This window comes from Struthio camelus, chromosome 27 (assembly GCF_040807025.1).
Source record: "Struthio camelus isolate bStrCam1 chromosome 27, bStrCam1.hap1, whole genome shotgun sequence".
NCBI classification, from domain to species: Eukaryota; Metazoa; Chordata; class Aves; order Struthioniformes; family Struthionidae; genus Struthio; species Struthio camelus.
In genome coordinates, this window is record NC_090968.1 from 7,889,022 (window position 1) to 7,906,679 (window position 17,658).

A 17,658-nucleotide genomic window follows, 5' to 3' on the forward strand; every position below is an offset into this window, starting at 1 on the left:
TGGTAGATAGAAAGACATGGACTGCTTCCTAGAAGATTCAAAGTTGATATTTACGGTACCCATTTGAGGAAGTGATGAGGAGCCTTACCTAATCCCTTTCTCATATTTATTTATTGTTTAAGCTTCTCTGTTTGATTAAAGGCTGTGCTAATAGATCATCAGAGAGCGGCTTAAAACTGTGAGAGCAAACACTTATGTGTTGAGTTTCCCAAGTACGACAGACCAGCTTTCCAGCTAAGATGATGGATTGATACTGACGCTAAACTCCCTTTGTAGCCTTAGCGTCAGCTTTTCCCTTTGTAAAATAGTAGTCACACCTGCTTTCTCTCACTTTATAAAATAATTAGACAAGAGAAGATATTTTCTTAAGAGGCCTAACTCCTAGTGGGTGTCTAAACACCACTTAGCGTTGCATGGCAATTGCATTGCAAGTAAGCAGTGTTTGTTCAATGTTAATTATTGAGATTCTGGTTAATGGTGTCTTGGTTATGCCTGTCTTTTTTGCCGTTAAAGGATAAATCCAGCTGTGTATAATGTGACTTGATCTTTAGTTGTGCATGTAAATCTAGCAGGCCTGAGACTGCTGTCATTACACTGGCCCTTTGTTCTGCTCTGCTGCACTAAAGAGAGCCTTTGCTTTATCATATCACATGATAATACATGGAAGTGTAATAGTCAAAATTGTGCTGACTTTTTGCAGATAGAGCCACTATTATGAGTTTTACCTATTCCATATTTATTTAAATATTTAGTTCTTGTCAGGAGGAAAAGCCAACTAGAAGAACAGAATATCCTAACAGGCCTGCCATCCTGAATTTGCTGAGAGAGCTTAAGCTTCTCTTAAGCTCTGCTGATGAATCAGTTCCAAACCGAACAAGCAAGTGGTATATTGACATGGAAATTGGCAGCCCAGGCATACAGCTTTGCTATTCCTGTTGGTGTCAAGCTGAAACCACCCTAAATAACCAAAGTAGACTGGCATAAGAGCAAGCTTAATCCAGATTGCAATGTCTTCCAAATTTGCAGCCAAATAAGAAATAGCACTTTTATTAACAAATCCATTGTTATGTTAGGAAAAGTACAGGTCTAAAGTTAGAGGGTGAATGTAGATTTTGATGTTTTAGTGGACAAAAAGTTTAGACCTGTCAGTTGTTCTTGCAGTGGTAGAAATTTTACTATTAAACAAGAATAAAAATAAAACCTAACAACAAACAAGCATAGAAAGCTTAAAATATCTGCATAGCATAAGATCATCTTTCAGAACTGTGTAGATAAATACATATAAAAAGTGGTGTTGCAGTACGTTTGTGAGAGGGATATCACACAAATGTGTTCTTTTTGCTTTGTGAGACCCAAATGGAAACAGCCTATGCTAGAATGAGCCCAGACAATAGCCAGAATGAGCCAAAGTAAAGGCTCAAACTCGGAGCTCCTGTGAAGGGTTCTCCTCACTGCAGACAGCTGTATTTTGGGTAAGAAAATACATGTCTTCCTATCGCATATGTCTTAATGCATTCATGTTGTTGTTGCTGCACATGAGACGGTTTCTAGCCCCTTGTCCAAAGGGAGATAGTTTTCTCTGTCCCCTGCCTTAAATGCTAGGAAAAAATAGCCTTTTTGCCCAAGGAGATGGGATGGGGAAGGGTTTTGTGGGAATGAATTTAAACAATAACCAATTCTCTTCGTGCCCTAGGGCCATGTTCTGGAAGACCTATGCCTGTGTGTTTCTGAACACTTCACAGTGTTCAAGTTTTGTCTCTTCTGCTCTTAGAGAGGGAGAAAAAAGTTTCAAGAAATTAAACGTGTCCACTCTGCCTTTAGTTTACCCACATTCCCAAAACAACATAGCTGCTCATGGGATGCATGGCATTCTGTCTTGGTTTATTCTCTCAGGCCAAAATTTATTTGTAATTGTACCATGTGATTTGATGACAGGAAAAAAGCTTGTGGGGTAGGGCAGATAGGGCAGGATGGGAAACGTAGATTCTGATAACTGGTAATGAGGAAAGGAAAGTAATTCGAGAATGTGCCCTTCACACGCATTGCGGTGTGCCTGCCTCTTACTGAAAGTCATAAGCATCTGCACAAGTGGGAGGCCCTGTGAGCAGCCTTAGTGCATCTGAGCGCATGGCCATGAGATTTTGGAGAGTTTGTTTTTCTTCCTCAGGGTTTCATGTTGTCCTGAATCCAGTCAAGGTAGCGATTCACATTTGTATAAACGCCAGGTATGTCTTTGCGGCCACAGCCTATTCCCCAGCTGATGATCCCGATTAGATACATGCGATCATCCTTCATACAGACCAGAGGCCCTCCAGAGTCACCCTACAGAGAAGCAGCAGGTTAGTAAGAATCTCCTCTGTTTCCTTTTCTCACTGGCTCTAATGGTGCTCTAGATACCATCTACGGTGTCTAGATAAATACCTCATGTGGTATGCTCATGCATCAAGAGACACTGTGTTTCCAGTATTGTTGATAACAGCACTTTTGCATTCCAGACAGAATCCATCAGTGCTCCCCTCCAATATCAGGGGAGAGAACCAAAACAATGAGCTGCTAACTCTATATGGTGTCCACTTATGAAATGTAGATTAGGCTACTGTTGTTAGTAACAACAAGAGAAATATTCTTATTTAAACTCTAAAGGTCCAGAATACTTTATACTGCTGTGAGTAATAGAAAAGTATGATTATTAAGGAGCTGTTGAAACTGAAAAGATGTGGACCTTTGTTTTAGGTATTGCAATAGAATGTGTGCCCTCCTGCTTCTCATGTTACAGCTTATTCAGTTCTTTGCTTTTCTATACGGCGACACCCCCTTCCTTTTATAGAATCTCCTGCTGAATGCTTCATATGCTCACTAAGAGAAAATATTAGGAAACCCTGGTGAGGTGGAGTTTCCTACTCAGTTTTGTGTTATTTCCTATATTTGAGATTTTCAGTCTGTATTGTCCTGCTTTGTTTTGGTTAAGTGTGGCCTATTTTCCCAGCTACGAGGGGTGGAGAGAGAGAGAGAGGAAAAAAAAAAAAAAGAAATCAAGGAGAAGCAATTGGTGCTGTTCTGTTGAACAAAAGTCTGCTAGAACTTGCGTGTAGCCTGATGCAGGGCTTCATTAAATTATTTTCTGAGGCTTTTTACTTGATTAGCGTGGACTGTGAAAGCTAGAATTAGAAAGAGAAGAGGAAGGGAATTGGGTTTACCTTGCAGGCATCATCAAGGTGTCTTGTGTCTCCTGCGCATAACATATTGTCTGTAACTGTCCGGTTGTCTAGATGCTGTGTTGTGCACCGACTGGCTGGAAACAGTCTGACGTGGCCTTCCTTCAGGTGGTCTGAATAAAAGGGAGAAACTGGAAGGGAAAGTAATATACGCATATTTGAATTTTGCAGTTCAGTTTCTGTTTTCCTGTTGATGGTTTAGAGGAGAGGACACGCAAGTAGCTGGGTGGGGGTTGGGGTGGGAGATGCAACTCATATTTCCTTGCCAAAGGGTCTTTTCAGTCCTCGGGGGTTCTCCTTCGTTAGCTGAGAACAACTTGAAATCTAGTTGAAAGAGAGCATTGCTTCTTTAAATTAGCAACACTGTCCAAACTGCACAAGCTTAAATGTTTTAGAGGCTTTTGCAGGCGGCGAATTGAAGACTAGTGAGTTTCTCGGATGGAGAATGCTTCTTTGCACAGTTCAAGCAATCTAGATCAAGTCACGGGAAATGCCTCTGAAAATCACAAACTATATGAAAAGAGATCCTGGCTTTTTAGTATTAGACTTACTCTAACAAAACCAGATATTCTGTGTATACCAAGGTTTTGTTGTACACAATACTGTGTCACTGGACAGGAATGCAATCTAGTGCTATGTTGGAATGGAATGGTTTTTTGGGGGGTGGGTGGAACTTGGCTTTATTTTTCTGCGCAGCTGCAGCTGCACAAAGCTGAAAGTTGGCAGGATTGTTGTTTTTCTGTCTACTTTTGAATTATAATTGCAGCATCCTTCCCCTCTCAAATAGTTTATCACGTGTTCACTGTAAGCAATGCTGAGGACAAGCTTCTTTCAACACTTTAAAAACAATTTATGCTAAATTTAATGTTAAGTCTTCACATCTGTTCCAAAAACCTGAAAGGTGTTCAAATCTTGATTAGGTCTGCATTTTACCATGGGTGCTTCACAGTCAACGTCTCTGCCTCAAAGAGCTTACAATTTAAAGAGAATAAAAAGACGTGAGTAGAATGTGATAGTGCTTTCTTCTTTATGTAGGTCAGCCTGTGTGTACTTTCAAACAGGTTTTGTTCCTATTTGTTGCTTGGCTTTTTATTATTATTATTTTTTAAATTAGCTCATTTAAAAACCAGTTAGCTGGCCTTTTAATATATAATTGGGATTGGTTTTTTTTTTTTTTTTAGCTTTTCTTTGCCAATAGCTGCACAGCCTATGTATCTTTTAGAATAATGCAACTATCTGCAATTGTAAAGTATATTAAATCTTGACAGAAATGGATTTCTGTCAGAATGACAAAATCTAAACATACACAGTACAGCAAAAATGTGCCAGTCGTGATTCCAAATCTTTTGTCTTCCTTATCCATTATGCCATTTGCAAACTTTCCACTATTGGAGAGTGTCTCCGCTAGCCTATTCAGCTGACAGAACTCAGATGAGTGAAATAACTTACAGCAAAAAATTGCTTGTGTGCATGTTCCGCTTACACATACCTTTTTGCAGTGCTGATTAAGGTCCATACAATAGTTAAGGAAGGGGTCACGCATTCGGCAATGCTAGAGGCATGAATTCTTGGGGATGGGGGCAAACTGTGGACATAGCGTATCTTCTACTTACATTCTTCATTTTTGCCATAACCAGAGATCTCGCATTCAGTCCAGTCAGGCAGCTGCAGTTTTGGTGTTGGGAGGCAGGCAGCACGGACAGTGTCTGTTTCAATAGTACATTCTTCTAAGTCAGACTTCAACTGCAGCAGAGCTAAAGAGGGGAAAAAACAAAAAATCCCGCATGATTTAACAAGCTTGAGCCAACCATAATCTTTCTAGTCGTGAGGTCAGAGAAGTTCTTACCAATATCATTGTCATAGTTTTCTGAGTCAAATCTTGGATGCACAGTGTAGTTCTTCACTTGAAACTTTTGTTCGTTCTCCTCAGGAGTTGCTCGAGAAGTCCTGCCCAGCACAATCTTCAGTTGACTTGTACTAAAGCTGAAGAACAAAAGAGTTTTACTTTCTTCCAGCATTGAATGGAGCGGACCCTTCCCTTGAAGGTGTGCGGTTAGAGCTTCCCTTTCTCTTATTTTAGCACTATTGCTGCTTCATTACCCAGATAGTTTGACCTTGCGTGTCTCAGTTGCCTTATTTTGGGGACTAATTGCTTACAGCAGCCATGACAGAGCTCCTCTATCAGCCCTTTCCCGTTCTCAAGTTTCAGACAGCTCTGCATTCTGTGTTGACAGATTTGTGCTTTATGCAGTTTGATATTCTGCTGAGGTATCTTAATGCCATACAGCTAGTTTGCCCAATAAATGCCTATCTGTAATGCTCATCACATTTAACTTGATAATCTTTTTACTCTAGGGTGACTTACTAGGCTAAATAGATTTTTTCCAAGCCTTATCCTTCCAATAAGGCTGCACTGGATGTTTCCATTCTCCAGGTTTGTCTCTTGATTTTCCTGTATCTCTTTGGTAGGCAGTAGTGAATTTTCAACTCACCCTTCTTCAAAACAGTGAGCAGCTGACAAAACCCAGCAGGAGTTGATCAGAATTCCTCCACAGAGGAAGTGCTCTCCAGGTGCTCGACGATACCTCACAAAGATGGCAGCTTGCCACGGGTGAGCTGCAATGTCGGCATAGGAACCACCTTTAATCCGGTATTGGCGTACTCTGCGCTGCCTTAAGCCACAGGTGGCTGTGGATGACAAACCCAGAAACAGGCTTTGTGTTCAGCCCCTCTTGCATTGCCTTTGGGTGAAGAGCCTGTCAATCCTCAATGCATGTTGAGGAGGCCTGGCATGAACTGTTTAGGATCTGACTCATTCCTATTTCCTAGGAGACTAGTATTATGTTCAGAAAACCACAGCAAGGAAGCCCTGCCTTTTCTCTCCATTCCCAGTTCTGCAGTCGTTTTGCTGGCTGAGGAAAAGGCACTTCTGCAAGAGCCAAACCACAGAATCCCTTTCTAACCCTGAGAAGCTTATTTCAGCCCTTATTTTGCTGTAAGAGGCTTGAGTTTAACACATATGACATGCAGAGCAGTAATGCCTCAAAGAAAGAGGAGAATCAGGAGTGCTAGGATTCTTACAGCAAGTAGGCACATTGCAGTACTCCCATGTGAGCTGGTTTCCTTTCAGTACATGGCACCAGGGCTTGCTGTCATCGTCAGGATTCCTGCAGCATAGGAAAGAGAGAACCTATTTGTATTATCAGATCTGCAGGGAGTTTAGGGAGAAGGAGATACCTAAATAAAGCACAGACTGAGACTGAATGTACTATTTTTGATCTTCCTGGAGATACAAAGGGCGCTAGCAGCATGTGGAATTTGCCTCTATAGAGTCTGATGTTAGAGGGAGAGAAACATAGATTCTCATCTTCATTCCACTTGTCCTATTGGCAGCGAGCTTCGTTCCCAGCAGTACTGCATTTCCTATGCTTTAATAATTCATATAAAAGGCCAGAGCCCTGCCTCAAGAGTACTACAATGAAATTTTTTTTTTTTTTTAATTCATACGATAACTGCCTACATACCGGCAGAAATTGTGACTACCAAGGCCCAGCTGGTAAGCATCTCTTCTCCAAGCAGTATATAACTTGTTGGCAAGGATTCGAGAATTCCACCTCAAACAGGTAGCTCCAGAACTGGTAACACTGTGGCTGCCTCGGTAATCTGTGCCTCTTCCAGATTTGCAGTTGATGTTCCCAACTTCAATAAGAAAGTTGCAAGTTAACTGATAAAACACGACTGTCAGCTGTTTTCCTATTGTGATTTTTGTCAAGGCATCTATAGATCAGCTATCCTTATCTCATTCTTTCTCTGCCATAAATATTAAAAGCTTAAACACTGTTTAACATGAAAACCTCAACTTTTCAGTTGACAGAAACAGAACAAGTCCACAGAGAACCCTTAAATATGCAGTGAATCATGGAAACTCTAAAGTCCTTTCCCTGTCCCCCTGCAAGTACCTTTTGAGCAGGAAGGCACACTGCAGTGTTCCCAGGTGTACTTTCCCCCTTTGTAGATGTAGCACCAAGGTTTGGAGTCCTCATCTGGGTTTCTGAAAGAGTCATGACAGTACGTGTTATCATAAAGCTATTGTTGTTAGTCCCATGTGTGCCATCTAGTTCAATAATTTCATCCTGCTCTGCAGTGGGGAGGTAGAGTTGAACCATCAGAAATAATTTCCATTCCTGTTTTAAGTGTGGAGTACATGGAGATGAGGATGAGACAGCCACTAGCAGGAGCGGAGAGCTTGTTTGTGCGGTTTATTTCACGTGCAGGAAGCACTATATTTTAGAGAGTGTTTTGAGGACCATCTGGAGAAGTAGGCATAGCTGGCAGGCACCTGGCTTTCAAAGGGAGTTTTAGGCGCAGAGAAGGTGTGAGAAGGGTGTGAGTGGAGACTGGGGGAAGACTATGGGGCGAGAGAGATGCACGTGTTTTGCAGTCTGTGAAACACCCAGTCAGAAGTTGGGATATGTCTACAGAAGTTGCAGTTGCTGATATTTGCACCTGTGCACAGTGTTCTCTGCTTTGGTATTAGCCTGTGTTGCGGTCAGCCTTTCCTTTGCCCTGTGCTCTCAAGAACGGGCTGCTTCCTGCAGCCCTGACTTGTGTGCCATCAGTCCCTCACCTGCAGTAGTTGTGATTGCCCAATCCCAGCTCAGCAGCGTCCTCTCTTCGACCGCTGTACTTCCGGTCCAGCAATCCATTGATATTCCAATTTAAGCATTCAACCCCGCTCTCTGTCATGCTCCATGTACCCCTGTATGTTATTCCAGCATCTTGGTAGCACTTAACTTCAGTATCTGAACCAAAGGGAACAAAATGTCACTGTAAGGCCAGCATCCCGAACTCCGGTTCCTTCTCTCTGTTCTGTTTAGACTCAGCTCCTAGATGTCTTGTCCAGTCAGTGAAAATGCCTTGTCAGACAGATTGTAAGTATACAAAAAGGTCTTCAGCTCCAAAATTTAAAGTTTTAGCAAGAGATACTGAGACCAGCTGTCCTTTAAGCACGTTCTTTGTAGAATTAGCTTCAGAATAAAAGGAGGCAGCTTAACAAGAGAGCCCAGTATGCAGCAGCAGCTTCTGGGGATCTCGTCCCTCTACTCTGTATAGCTGAAACCAGCAGCATTGTCCACAGTAATTGACCTAGTATAGTCACCTGTTTCACACTGCTTCCCAGAGAAGCCTTGGTGGCACTGGCAAATGAAGAGCTGTGGGGAGTAATATGCCTGTGAACATTGGCCCCCATTGTAGCATTTATTTCTAGTGCAGCCTGTGGAATAAACAGAAGCCAGGAAACATTGTTAGATTTCACAGCAGCAAGCAGCTGGCAACGTATGTCCATCTCTCTTCTCCTGACAGCTTCCTTCAACCTGTTCTATTTTGCTCTGCCTACCTGTTGCTGTCCTGTGCTTACAATCTTTTTTTTTTTTTTAATGTAGTGCTTACATTCCTCCTTTACTCTGATCTCTCTGCCTACGTTATTATGAGCCTTCTCTGCCCCTTGCCACTCCCACTTAGTCCTGTCCTAGTCAGTATATACTGGTCCTTCCATTTAAAGCCCAGATTTTCTATGTAATAACTCCTTCCCTGACAGTGGAGTAGTTCTTTAGGATGATTAGATGGACAGTCAGTCATTCCCCCCCCCCCCATCTCCTTTTTACTTTTCTTTCTTCATACTCACTTCTGACAGGCACAGTGTGGCAGTGACTCTGACCACTGTCACACCTACAGTATTCTATTCTTCTCCCCGAGAGTCTCAGCCAGGTCCCCCTGTGCTGGTAAATCTCTCCAGAGGCATGGTCTGTGCAAATGGCTGTAATTGGAGACAGGAAACCTTATTTTAGAGATTCGGGGAGCACAAATGGCTAAGCACAGGAACTCATCTCTCTTTCCAGGAGAGAAGCATCTGTGATAGGGGACCATCTGTCTAATGGGCCACCTTTTTTCCTTCCCAGACCAGAACTGTCCCATCTGCCTCACTGCTATGCTGCTTGATGTACAGTTCTGTTATTCAGCAGCCTCTTTGGTCTTTGAATAAGAGTAGAGGGAGAGGAAAACGTCATTCTGTGAATTGTAGAAGGTATTAATATTCCGGTGTTTTGTCTCCTGTTTGCCATACTCAGACTTCCCTAGGTAACCACAGCAGACAGCTTTCAAGCTTCATTCTCTCAGCATCATCTGCTTTCCCCCTCCTGTGTTCATACAGCTCCAGGCAGAGTGACTGTAGTTTACCTGGCTTACCTCTAGATCTGGCTCCCCGTTTGAAACGCATGCGGAAGCCCTGCAAGTAAAGACATTCTGTGAGTAACCGCTCTCTTAAGAAAACTGAGAGAACAAGTGCCTCCAAAAAGCCAGTCCTTTTCTTGAGGTCCTGCCAGTCAGGGGACATCTGAGCAACCGTCTGCCCTCACTATCAAGGCAGTACAGTGAAAAGTGCCTTTAGTGCTTCAGCCTAGGTACAAAGAATTGTAAATCATTGAATTACCACGGATTACCTGGTTACTACTTGTCAGCTAAGTGACGTGAGCTTGGTGATGTAGGTACACATGTGATGCATGAAGTGGTTACGTGCTCCTGGGCCATTGCAACGGTCAACTAAAGCTTGTCAGCTTTCCATTATTTGCAGGAGGTTTAAGGAAACAGGTTTAATTTCCCACTTTCAAGGAGGTAGAAGTGAGCAAGCAGTTATCTTCGCTCAGCTGACAAGCAGCACCCCTATGAGTCTTTGTACCTTTGCACCTGATTTTTCTGAGCAAGTCTTACTAGTTAGTGATAGTAGGTGCTGAGCATGGACTGAATCATCTGTACACAATGATACGTGACCCTTCCTTTTATACAAGACTTTCCCTTGTTATCCACCATATGCTTAAATATTGAAATTGGGGTGGGAGGAAGAAGCAAAAGGTAGAGCTATGCCTATCCTCCTGTAGCCAGTTAGATAAAATATTAGATAAAATTTAGATCAAATTTTAAGAAACCCAATTATAAAGAAAATTAATTTGATCAAGCTACAAGAGAAAGAACAGCATAAAAAGAAAGAGGAAGACTGGAGTAGCAAGTTTTTGAGAAAAAGACTAAACATTTTAGAATTGTGCAGGGTTTACTGAAGCTGTGCAATATGAGACTTAAAGTGAGGGAAAAATGGTAACCATAAATGAACAGCTGTAAGTGAGAATAAATCATTGAAGATGATGACAATAGAAAAGGAAGTTAAAGGCTGATTGCAGTGGAACTCTTTGTAACAGTGAGAGGTATCTGGCTGAACAGATGCACCAGGAAAATTTGGGGAAGTCTTGTTGCATGGTGAAGTGAAAACCAGATAGGATAATACATTACTAGAAATAATCCCGGGTTAGGCATAGACTGCCTTGTGTGGCTTTTATTCCTCTGATTTCTAGTGATCTAACCAGATGCTCCTTCTGTCTGATGCAAAGAACTAGAGTCACCGGTAAGGGAGTGCTGCTAAAATCTAGGTTGAGTACTTAAGGGTGGCAAGAGTAGCATTGCTACATTGGCCTGTTACCTGGCATTGAACGGTGGTGAGCGCTCCTAGCAGTAGGAGGAGACATGTGAGTTTGCCTTCCATTCTGTGTGTTTTCCACATCACCTCCAGATCTCAATTATCTGTAGAGACAAAAGGAAAAAGGTGACATTGAACAAAGAAGGTGTTTTGCAGTAAGAGTGGAGTTCCAGGTTGTGAATTTAAATAAGGGTTTTGAAAGGTGAAACTATTCTTTTTACAAGAGTTGGTTAAATCCACTTTCCACTCTGCAGTTATTAGTCACTGCATCTAGCAGTCCTGGTGTCCCTGAGCAGGGGAGAAACTGCCAGGTTGGACCTATATGTGCTTCTACCTGATATATGTAGAAACTCTACAACCTGAAGCATGCCCTTCTGGGTCTAGGGGAAAACTCATACAGCGTTTCCAGGGGAGCAGCACTGGCAGAAGGAAATTCCAAATCCATTTTCCCAGGGTTGCTGGAAGTCAACAATACTGTGTCCAATATTAGAGAACTAGACTTGTCTGATGAAGGAGTGTAACGCTGACTGGAAAGTGTAAATTGAGATTCAGCTCACTGAGGCCCACTCAGAGATCTCTCCCAGGGCAACAATCTGCTAAGGGTCAGTCTGTGATGACAGTGGTTTGAAAGGATTTGCGTTTTATGCACAGGTACCGTCTTTGGGTAAGAATGAGGACTTGTGCCTCCTGCAGACGGTCTCACTGGCACTTGATGGGTGAGTTAGCAAGAAGGAGACTATGATGGGGACCATGCAGGGACAGCACTGCTATGTATTTGTTTTTCAATGTTCCTGTATCTTCTCCCTGTTTTCCCTGGCTGAGCTTTTAATTTCCGCTGTTGTAGTATGGTTTTGCTGAAAACCAAGAGTGTGATAGTTGGCTGGGAAGCTAGCTTTTGGTCTGGCACTCTCATTTATTCGTTACAGCGTTTCTTTCCTTGTGTCACTTCTCTGCAGTCACAACTACCTCTTATTCCTTTTAATCCCTTCAGCAGCTTTACACTTCAGACAAAGCCCTTTGCCATTCCGCGTAAAGAATTTCTGCTTCCTCCAGACAGATTTACATATTCTGTCCCACAGCAGTAGTCCTGGGAGAGAGCCCACAATGGTCTCTCCTGTGGGAGATCACCATCTGCTGTGAAGTGGCTGGCATTAAGGATGAATCTGGATCTCTGCCTCTGTTCATCTCATGTGCTTTGAAAATCTCTTTCTCTCTTTCCTCATCAGACCTTGATTTCCTACCTGGCAAAGTTCCTGCTCTGACCTGACTTACCACAAATAGCTATAGGAAGGGCACTTAGGTACTGTGATCAGTCTGTATTTCTTCTCTCTGTAGCAAAATATATTTCTAGCTGGCTTTGAGTGGGCAGTTTCTTGGCAGAAGCATGAGTTTAGATCTCTGTAACCACTGACTGCAGGGAGACATGTACCATCTTGTACTCCAGTTTCCCTTCCCCCGGTTTGTCTCCTGACAAAGGAGGAAAACAAGTGGTTTCTTTCACTGGAGCAGATAAGATTTGTAGAAGTGCATACTGGTTTAGGGCAGTTGCTAGGTAGAGAAAAATTCTGAGCACCAGGAGGTGGAGGGGCGTGTTTTCATAATGCAGCTTCAGTCCTGTGCAGATAAAATAGTTTATGGCTGAAATTAAGCAACAAATCTTTTCCCCTAGTTGGACCAGAAAACATTTCTCTTCCTAATACCTGAAAAATGCATGAATATAAGAGACAAAGGCCGTGAAGGGCTCTCTGAGGTGGTCTGTTGCCTACGAGGGAAGTGTGCTTTGTTATGGGCTTCTGGCTCCTCTGTTAATCCCTGTAGAAAATTCCCTGAAAAAAATCTATTTTGTCCTTTCATTTATCTTGATGACCTTAGAGTAACTGTAAAAGATCAGGAAAATGGATGTACGTAAGAGAACTCCAGTAAAGCCTGGATTCTAGCTAGATTCTAGTTCTAGTTTCTATATAGAAACACTGCTGAATTTGAGAACTTAAAGTTGTATTGGGACATTAATGGGACTCTGTGAGTGTGTGTGTGTGTCTGTGTGGATGTTGTTTATGGCAAAATATAAATCGGTAAGAGGGATGCAAATTATTATACAGTACCAAATGTATAGAAACTTAGTGCCTTAGGAGCTTTATAGAAACATGGTGTTAAATAGCAAGGACCAGAGAATCTATGAAAAGCTGGGAAGGTATTTTCAATTTTCACATTTGAGTAAAAGATTTTAAGGACGGGAGTTAGCATTATTATCTAATCTGAATTCTTATAATAAGACAAAAAATGTTATCAGGGGTTTCCTGATTTAGGCCCATATTTTCCTCAAACAGTGTTAGTTACTCCTGCATGCAGTAACAGTACCTGTTTTTACAGTTGAACAAGACAATGTTCACCAGGGTGAACAGATCATTAGCTTGATACTCTGTAGCAGCCAGGACTGCTGCTGCAGCCAGTCTAGATAGCTGAGATGGTGAATGACTAGAGTGTGATGTAGATGGGAACATCACTGTTTTCAGCAAGTCCAGCACCAGAAGGTGCATCTTCTGGTGCTTCATTTAAAGGTATTATGGCTCCTATACACAGCAGGAGCTGGGGATGAGGCAGAGCAGCAGGCAAGAAGGTCTCAATTCTGTTTCTACTCCCAGTCTCTAGAATTGCTCGGCAGTTACAAATCTTTGACATAATATTCAGGTGCTCTCTCCCACGTTCTTGGCTTTTTACCATCTACGTGATATGCTCCTTAAGCAAGTAGAAAGCTAACCCAAACAATTATTTGAGAACTACTACTTTCAAAAATTAGGAGTTCGGGTCTGTTTACATGAAGCCAGAGAAGGCAGCTGGATAATAGCTTGGTAAATTGGAATGCAACGGATGAATTAGTCATAAGTTGGGATCAAAGGCTAAAAAGGGAGAGAGAATTAAGTTGTCTTTTTTTAAGGGCTTGCTCAAAGAAAAAGCAAAAGATACAAATGTTCCAGTCTCTGAAGCAGAAGTGGGAGTAGACCAGGATCATTTAGGCCGTCATCTCATGTTTAGCTCACGCAAAGGGGAGGCTAAATTGCAAGTCAGACTAAAGATTCATGGAAACAGCTTCTGAGATGCTTAATTATTGCAAGTTTTATCTTTGGGCCACATCTTGATGGTGAAATCTGTATAATTCAGACCCTCTCTGAGGGATGCGTATAAGTTTGCAGATTTAGTATGAGTCCCCATATATTTTTGAGCCCCTTCTCACCTCTTAGGAATCATCTTGCATTGTATAGCAAGCCCCTTTTAAATGGTATAAGGATAGTGTTTTTCAAGTAGGCATTACTTCACAGGACTGTTCTAGCTGAATCTGAACTAAATCAGTGAAGTTCCTGAAGATGCAGTGCAAGATCTAAACTGTTTCTCAGAAGTCACTTGGTTGCTGCTGTTATCCTCAATTCCTGCAGCTGTTGCCCATTACCAGAGCTATGCGCGGACATGTTCTGAATCCCACAGCTGCAAGGTTTTCAATTGCTCTTCGTTAGTACCACTGGTTATTTTTGCTGCCATCTGTGAGGGAGGCTGGAATCTCTCACTGACAGCTTTAAGAATGAGATTCTGCTAGCTAAGACCTCTTTAAGGAAAGATTCATTAAATGACACTCAAATTTGAGAGGAACTGTTTTGTTAGAATTTCTCTCTGGGAAGCACCATAAAGAACTGTTGAGACCTTGTTTCTGAGGTACACATTAAGATACCCAAAATAAGTCAACATTGGTGAAGTCTGAATTTATCTATTTATTTATTTTTGCAGGACAGAGTGGCAAAGCCAGCCTATCTAATATCTTGGAGGGAGTCCAAGATGACTGAAACCAGTGGGAACTATAGCTAGTTTTAGGGGGGGGGGGGAACCCCTGCTTTCACCAAAAAAAAAAAAAAAAAAAAAGAAAAGAAAAAAGAAAAGTCTTAGAGACTGAAAGGAGAAATCCCTATTTGAAAAGCACCTGAGTGACTTGGAATAAGAACTGAATGTTATAATCAAGTTTATCCCGTATAGTCTGCTGCACAAGCACGTTCTAATCTTATGCTGTTGTGTGCTTATACTGCAGAATGCTACAGCTTGTGTTGCTGCAGTTACCATGCGTCAAATACTGCATCCTTTCCTCCGCTTAATTTTGCTGCCCCAGTTCAGGCTAGCTGGTATTATAATGCTACAACCTTTCCACCCTCCTCTCTCCTCCCATGCCTGTCCATCCATTTGTGGCTGGCGTCCCAGTATACATGGAAAGTTGGTAACATCTGTTGACAGCTGTATCTTTCTAGTCTCATCTTTGGGAAAGGTAGAACCTATGCCAGACAACTGAAATGTTTTGAACGATAAGCCCTATCAAACTGACACCATATGGCTGTTTGAAAAATACTGTGTTTACAAGACTGCAAGCAGAAACCTACTAGCAATACTCTTTCTTATAGAGCTCTGCTAAACAGTCTGTGCCTGCTGCTCTGACCCTTTGCTTCCTCTTTGATGGAGAAATAATCCAGCAAAAAGTCTTTGATTCTATACTTTCAGGTATATTAGGGCATAAAGGCATATGATACCCTGAATGTATAGTGGCTGTTACACTTAATTCTTTTGGAATTCAACATGAATTAGAAGCTGCTTGTTTTGTTCATAATTAGACTTTGAGCAAGCATGTGTGTAATAAGGAAATAGTTTCCTTAACAAGAGAAACAGACAGAAGGGGGAAATGGAGCTGAGGAGGATGAATTTGGAGGTTTGGCTAAAATATGTTTTAAAAATGGATCAAGATTTTAAAGGATGGAGTGAATTGCTACAGTGAATGCCTAGGCCTTGTAGTGAGAGCTTTCTACTCTTAGAAGAGCCAGTGCTATACAAATCTTTTTCCTATTGACCTTTATGTTAGCCAACACGTAGGGGAGTAAGCTGAACAAACATACTGCAACCAATACGCTATAGCATTTTACTGGAGATGGTTTATTCCATGCTAATCAAGCAGACCAGCAACTCATGAGATGCCACACATGGTACAAGGATTGAGTTAGTAGCATATAACTCGGTACAGGCATGGAATCAACCTGATAAGGAATGCTGCAGATGCATTACCTCTGCTGAAGCATCATCAGCAAGGATACTTTAAATCTCAAGTTTTAACTCTTAATGATTTTATTTTTAGTAACAGCCTTTCTCAGCAGCAAGGATATGAGTGTTATCTTACAGATGTAGAAAAAGAACTTAAAAAAAACCCCAAACGAACAGCATCTTACCAAGGTCACACAAAAGTCATTAGTAGAACAGAGATTAAAAACAGCTCCCCCTAAATCCCTCCCCTGCAGTGACCCAGATCTGTCCATTAGAGAATACTGCTTTGATTCTGAATCTACAGCACTAATGGTTTTCTTCCTGATGGACCACTATCTTGAATTAGTTCAAATAAAGGATTGCAGATCCTTTCTGTCTTTTCCTGCCTTCTGGAGAAAGTGTTGCTATATCCGTTTTCTGAACTGAGCAGAAGATATTTGGACTCTTTACTATTTCCCTTTAAAGGATGACAGCGGACAAACCTTTCCTTTTGGAGAAAAGAAATAAAAGAAATAGTAAGAGTCTGAAGTCTTTGAAGGCATTGGAGGAAATGACTATTTCAAAGTCCGGCTTCCTTTTGGGAATCACTCTCAATATTTCCTGTGGTTTTGGCTGCATTTGAAAGGAGGGTTTTCAGAGAGAACTGAAGAAGACTCGCCCTCCTCCTCTCTGTCCCTCCATTATCCTGGTTGGGAGCCTAGGGAGAAATGCATAGTCTGATCTCCTCCCAGGAAGACAATAAATAATCCTTTCACAGCTGGCTCTCCGGGTCTCTCCTTACCATCAGGACGTTTGTTTACAAGCCTTCTTTGATATGAAGTTCTTTTGCTAAATTTTCTCTGTGCAGGAGACTCCTCCCTGCTAACTGGTCAGAGCCTGAGGCTGTCAGCCCTTTCCATGGAATAGCTTGCTGAGGCTTTCTTGAAACAACTGAAAACTAGCAGCTTTAAATCTCCTCAGACGCTGAAAGGCAATAGCTCAGTGTAATGCCACTAAAGCACCATGATATTTAATTATTAAATAATAATGTTTAGTAGTATTTAATAACAATGCCATTGATGTTGAAAATGGGAAATACGCGTTTTGAAACAGGTGCAGAGTAGCACATACCTTTTGACTTTTCTTCTTCTGTATTCTGCTGATGATTTCCTTTACAGACCAGTCTGGTTATGTGTTTTCTGCGTCTCAGCTCTGATCTCTCTGAACAGCTCCTATCCTACTTAAAACTCTACTCAAGGGGGTGGAGACTGAAGAGGGCGGTAGGGCAAACTTTTTTTTATTTTTTTCTTCTTCCAGAGGGAAGATATTGGGCAGGCTGTGGGGATGACCTAGGACAGGGTGGCTTGCATCCATTGTATTTTTTTTTTTTGGGGGGGGGGGGAGGTACAGGATAGGAAGAAAGGTTGCTTGCTGAAGTAGTAGGGCATATTGAATTTTACAGCCAACTGGTTTTGTTCATTCTTTATTCCAGTCAGAGTGCAGATTCAGTCCTTAGAACAATTTTTCTACCTGTTTAACATCTTAAGGTTCAGGAAGAGGGAGAGTAGTATGTATCCCTTATAAAGAACTGTTTCTTCATGCTTTTAGGAACATGAGGGGAGAAATGCCCAAGCAGCGCCCCAGTGAATGCACGAATATATTATTTCTAACGTGATCAGAGGTCTGCAACTTGTAGGCTTTGTCTTAAACCTGAGGAGCTCCCATTTCAAGCAGGAGCATGATGTGCTGTGTCCGAATGATATCTGTTGAGAATTTTTGGCCTGATCTCTAAGTGGAGCAGAGCATGCCATGAGCAGTGCCACTTGGAGATGAAATTGTCAGTGGAGCCCTCAAGTTCCATGCAGACAGTGAGCAAAA

At 42.0% G+C, this 17,658-nt stretch overlaps 1 protein-coding gene across 1 annotated transcript; it reads right to left on the reverse strand.

The window, feature by feature from the left end:
• Positions 1-1,019: 1,019 nt before the first annotated feature.
• On the reverse strand, positions 1,020-17,035 carry PLAT (plasminogen activator, tissue type). The gene is made up of 14 exons (XM_009682082.2): positions 16,912-17,035; positions 10,741-10,841; positions 9,459-9,498; positions 8,899-9,030; positions 8,374-8,487; positions 7,843-8,017; positions 7,175-7,266; positions 6,740-6,914; positions 6,297-6,382; positions 5,708-5,903; positions 5,062-5,198; positions 4,829-4,969; positions 3,198-3,346; positions 1,020-2,322 (listed from the first exon to the last, which is right to left on the reverse strand). The coding sequence occupies exons 2-14, from the start codon at positions 10,819-10,821 to the stop codon at positions 2,164-2,166; spliced, it is 1,677 nt and encodes a 558-aa protein (XP_009680377.1). The 5' UTR covers positions 10,822-10,841; positions 16,912-17,035; the 3' UTR covers positions 1,020-2,163.
• Between the last annotated feature and the right edge of the window lie 623 nt (positions 17,036-17,658).